Source organism: Halichoerus grypus, chromosome 7 (genome assembly GCF_964656455.1).
Source record: "Halichoerus grypus chromosome 7, mHalGry1.hap1.1, whole genome shotgun sequence".
NCBI classification, from domain to species: Eukaryota; Metazoa; Chordata; class Mammalia; order Carnivora; family Phocidae; genus Halichoerus; species Halichoerus grypus.
The window spans coordinates 152799427-152804406 of NC_135718.1; the positions used below are offsets into that span (position 1 = coordinate 152799427).

The 4980-nt window shown below is 48.4% G+C and overlaps 1 protein-coding gene across 2 annotated transcripts; it reads right to left on the minus strand.

The window, feature by feature from the left end:
• Positions 1–1186: 1186 nt before the first annotated feature.
• Positions 1187–4684, minus strand: LOC118521330 (T-cell surface glycoprotein CD1a-like). Of its 2 annotated transcripts, none has more exons than XM_078078487.1 (6): positions 4521–4684; positions 3734–4000; positions 2771–3049; positions 2461–2574; positions 1869–1896; positions 1187–1722 (listed from the first exon to the last, which is right to left on the minus strand). In XM_078078487.1, exons 1-6 carry the CDS (start codon positions 4543–4545, stop codon positions 1677–1679), a joined length of 759 nt encoding a protein of 252 aa, XP_077934613.1. In that variant the 5' UTR covers positions 4546–4684; the 3' UTR covers positions 1187–1676. The 2 variants fall into 2 exon arrangements, with proteins under 2 accessions (XP_077934613.1, XP_077934612.1); XM_078078486.1 differs by having other exon boundaries at positions 1869–1959.
• Between the last annotated feature and the right edge of the window lie 296 nt (positions 4685–4980).

Sequence of the window (4980 nt, forward strand, 5' to 3'; positions counted from 1 at the left end):
ATCCTTCCCAATGCCCATTCACACATCTGTCTAAGAATCTAGATCCTGTGGCACAGGGATGGCCTCCCGGCCTCTGAGCACTGGCATCCATGGCCCTACTGGTGGAAGAGACCTCTAAATTAACCTTGGGATAAGGCATAACTGTTTATATACCCCAACTGGTATTGGACACCCTAAATTCTAGGGCATTTCATTGGATCTCCTAGACCAGAATTACAAAATACCAAACCCTTTTATTAGAAACACCAGAACACTGTCTGTCCCCGGACTTCTGCCCTCCTCCTCAGGAGCACTGCAGTGCCCACTGGGCTCCACATCGGCCAAGGTATAGACCTCTAAAACATCAGTTGTTGAGCCCCACTGGTTGTAAAAACTCACAAATGAGCCCCTGTCATTTTCCCAGTCATTGGCTTTGGGGAACTGTTTTCCTTGTGTAATCCCCTGCACACTCCTTTCTCCCCATCCCCTCTCCCTCTCTCTCCTGTCTGTGACAAGGGCTCCCTCCCCTCCACAGCACCCATGATCCACTTCTCCCCCAAGTCATGTCTCTGTACCTCCTACCTTCCATGATGTGGTCTCTTCTCTGCCTCTAACTGCGCAGTTTGTTCTGTCAGTCCTCAAATCAATTTCATGGTATTCAGAATTATTTGATATTTATCCTGCTGTGTTTGAGGGTCCAGGCAAGCTTGGGGTCCTCCTACTCCTCCTCCATGTTTACTCCTCCTTCCAGACCCTCTTGCTTCTTTTCTGTTCTTTTCTTTAACTTTCTTACAGTGAGAACACTTTAGATATACCCTCCTGGCAAGTTTCATGTATACAATTCCTCTGCCTCCTTCCATGCAAGTTTCATCTTCAGGCTTCCTTCTCTGGTGTTGAAAACTGAATTACACTTGTCTCGGGCTTCATACCCTTACCTTATCATCAGGACAATAGAGAGCATCTCATTCCCCTGCCATCAACCACAAGGATCAGGCAGTGGGTCCACTCCAACAGGTTTCTGCAGTTAAATAACTGGAATGGTCACAGGTAAAACTGTGTTTCTCCTCAGGGGCTCAGAGACTTCAGAAAAGATCCAGAGGAGTGTGAATTCCCTTGGTCAGGTGACAAGACTTAACAAGAAGAGCATCAAACATATCAACTACTACAAACTTGTCAGGAAGCAAAAGAAAAACCTACAAATGTGGCATAAATTCAACACAGATTTTTATTGAGCACATATTTCATGCCGGTGAGTGTCCTTGTCAAGGATATACATATTAATAAGACATTGACTTTGCTCTTCTGAATCCTAACAATTAGAAGGGACAAGGGACCTAACTGGAGGTAAGGAGGTGTGGGGAATGAGACATAGATTTACAAAAGTTCAGGAAAAGTGGTGGACATTCTCAACAGTAGACTGCTTCTACTTCTGAATGAGGCAGCATTCTCAGGAGGAAGTGACATCTGATGCCTGATGACCCAAGCACGTGCTGGGACTTCATTTCATTCAAATATAAATATTGACATATAAGTTCCAGAAACAAGTCAGAACAACAAATCCCACTAAATTACACTAAGCTTATATTGACAACTGATCATTAGGCAGAACTGAAAGAAAAAGTTGCACACAGAGGGTGGCAAGCACATCACCGCTGAGCTAGCTTTAGGTAAGTCCTGGAGCCTGGGCTGCTGGGATCTCACTCCAAAGGGAAGCCAGTGCATTGATGTCTCCACTGTGTTTTCCTGGGAGGAACAGAGGAGGAAGTCCCTCTGTAGCAGGAGGTGAGGACTGCAGGGAGGAAGGGCAATGGAAGCAGGAGGGCTGAGGACAGACTGAAAGGTAGGGAGCCACATGGGAAAGAGCAGGAAGGGGGTTCCAAGAGACTTACCAGTGCTTCCAGAGCCACAATGCCAGACCTGCCAGAAACACCAGGGTCACTGCAACTGCCAGGAAGACCAAGCCCATGGAGTGGGGCTGCTCTGTGGGTTCAGTGCCCAAAGGGTGTCATTTTCCATCCACCTTGGGTTGAACTGCAACACCCTGGTCCTCTTTGGTCCTGTCAACTTTTGCCTCACCAACTGCCCTTCCTTTTCTGTCTTCCCTGATCCCTCCTCAGAGATGGACCCTTCACCCAACTCTCCACATCCTCCCACATCTGCAGGACCTTCACCCTCAACTCTTCCATTTCTTGGATTACTGACTTTTTGGTCCTTTGTGGTCTGGAGTCCCTAGTATTCCCTCTTTTTCATATGGCTCTCCTGCTCTGTCAGAGGAATACCCACCCCCTTTCCCAGCTGGACCCCAGTCTTTCTCACCCCAGTAGAGGACCATGTCCTGGCCTCCTAGACTTCTGTGTCTCACCCAGCACGACAGGCCAGCTGCCTCCCTGGATTTCACATCCAAGGACGTCTGAAGGTACCATGTCCCATCAGCATGGGGCAGGAGATCACCTCACTGGGTGCCCTGTTGCTCCTACTCACCCCGCATCCACATCACCCACACAGGCTTTGGGTAGAAGCCAGAGACGTGGCACACCAACAGCAGATGGCCAGGACCAGGACTAGGACCAGTAGACAGCCAGGCCTCTGGCCTCACTGCAGAGACAGGACAGGAATTCACAGACTGAGAGGGTAGATATTCACGTCACTTTAGATAGGTGTCTTTTTACCTCTAGACCCATCACCATCATCCCCTCTCCCTCTTGACTCCTTCTTGCCATGAATTTGAAATAATAGTACAAATTTATGAGTGCAGAGTAGACAATTCATGGAGGGAGGGAGTGGGACGTACTTTGTCGCTGGAGATACGCCTTCCCCGCATCAAGAAGACCCAACAGGAACCGGGGGCAGGAGTCGCTGAGGAGTTTGTGTACTATTTCATCGAAAACAAGGTACTGATTGAATACTGTGCAGACCTGCTGAGCCCTACTTCCTCCCTTTGGAGATGGCCACCATGATGTGTTCTGGAAACTCACGAGATCTGATCCTTGATAAGCAATCCGCATGAAGCCTACTGATGCTTCTCCAAAGTGGGAATCACAGCCTAACACCAGCTGTACCTGGAAGGGATCTGGGGAAGAGAGACTGTGAGTTTCAGGAGAGGGGGAGTGAAAGGGAGGAAATGAGATGAGTGGAAGCCAAGGATGGCAGAAACAGAGGGAGAAGTTCAGGGGAATGGAGGAATTGAGCAAAGTTTGGTTTGAGGGGACACTCACACAAAGGGGAAGTGGTGGTCAATGCAGACAGAGGAAGAGGTGAATGATTGAGGAAGGAACAAATGTTGGAGGGGAGATATGAATGGTGTGGGCAGAGAATAAGGAAGGGCTCAGTGGGAGAGTTAGGGTAAAAACAATCTAGGTGAAGGGAGTGTAGCTAGGTACAGGGAAAACTTAGACAGTGTTTACTCATGGGTTTGAAGAGGGAGAAAAGTACTGTCCAAGGAGTCATTCACAGAGTGAGGGAGCAGAGGGTGCCTGGTGAGAGACTAGGGAAAGGGGTAGTCATAGGACACTAGTCAGAAGTAGGAGAGCAGTCTGCAGTTAATGAGAGGAATGGGAAGCAGAAAAAGACATGAAGCTTTTCAAGAATTGGGGTCTGGCTTCTACCCCCTGCCCAGATGAGTGTGATTCAGATTTATGATGGGGAGACATGAGGCTCAGAAGCCACTGGAGGCTCTTTCCTCGAAGCAGAAGGAACTCAAGGAGATACACATACCTTACACCTCCATCCCACCCCTGAGATGAATTGAACTCACATTCAAGCTGCCATTGACTGCCATGGTTATGATATGTTGAAGGAGATCTAATGGAGTATGTGTAGAATAACTTTTCTACTTCCACCAGCTCCTTCTTGCTAAAGTTGCCCTTGGACCAAGGCCCCGGGAAAATGAAAACGCCAGTCCTGCTGTCCCAGGCATGAGTCTGTATCTCATCCAGCCAAGCTGATCCTTGATTTTGTGTCCAGGAACGGTTGTAAAAGGATGTGGTCAGGGTAATTCGGAAAGAGATCGGTTCCTGGAAGTCTGTATGAAAAGAACAGATTGACTTTGGAAGAGGAGGGCATTGGGAAGGAGAGAGAATTGAGAAGGTGCCAGGGAGGGGAACCAAAATCTGAACAACAGGGAAGCCATAGTTGTCTCAGGAGACATGTGCTGCCCCAGAGCCCGGAGCATCCTTCAGAAGAGCACAGGTCCCTGGGGTCAGGGATGCTCAGGAAGGAACCAGGCTGACACTCTCTCTCCCCTGGTATGTGCTGGGGAACCCACATCATGAATGCACACACAGAGAGACAAAAATACATGCATGTACACACACAACCACACACATAGATGCACATAGGTGCACACACATACACACATATATGGAGACCTACAGACACACACCTACACACACGCACACATACAGACCTACACAGGCACCAATACACACATGCTCATGCATACTCACACACATATACACATATTAAAATGCACACAAGTACATGTAGACACATCACACACACAAAGACTGGCAGACACACACAGATGCACATGTTGCACCCACCAGGTAGGGCCAGAGTTCTCACCATCTTCACTGTCACCACCTGGGAGGAGAACTGCTAAGCAACACAAGTTGCGGGAATAGCATTTTATTTGCAGATGTTCTTTCTTTGTCTTAGAAAGTCAGTCTTTGACATCTGTTCTAGCAAACCTACCCCTACACACAGCCCCTCTCTTCTGACTTCCTTCTCCACATACAAGCCTTCCCTGAGTCTCTGCAACAATGCAAATGTGCTCCTCCCTGAACCCTGGACACCTACTCAGACTCTCACTTCCCCTCTTGGTCTGATTCTCCTCTCTGACTTCCAGTTTCTTCCTGTCACCAGCTTCCATCCTGCTCCACATCCCCTAATTCAGTTGCTACAGAATGAGTCCCGTGCAGCATGGAAAAGTGACCCTACCTCTTGTGCCTTTCCTTCTCATCCAGACAATAACCCATGATAACACATGGCTCCCAGTACCCA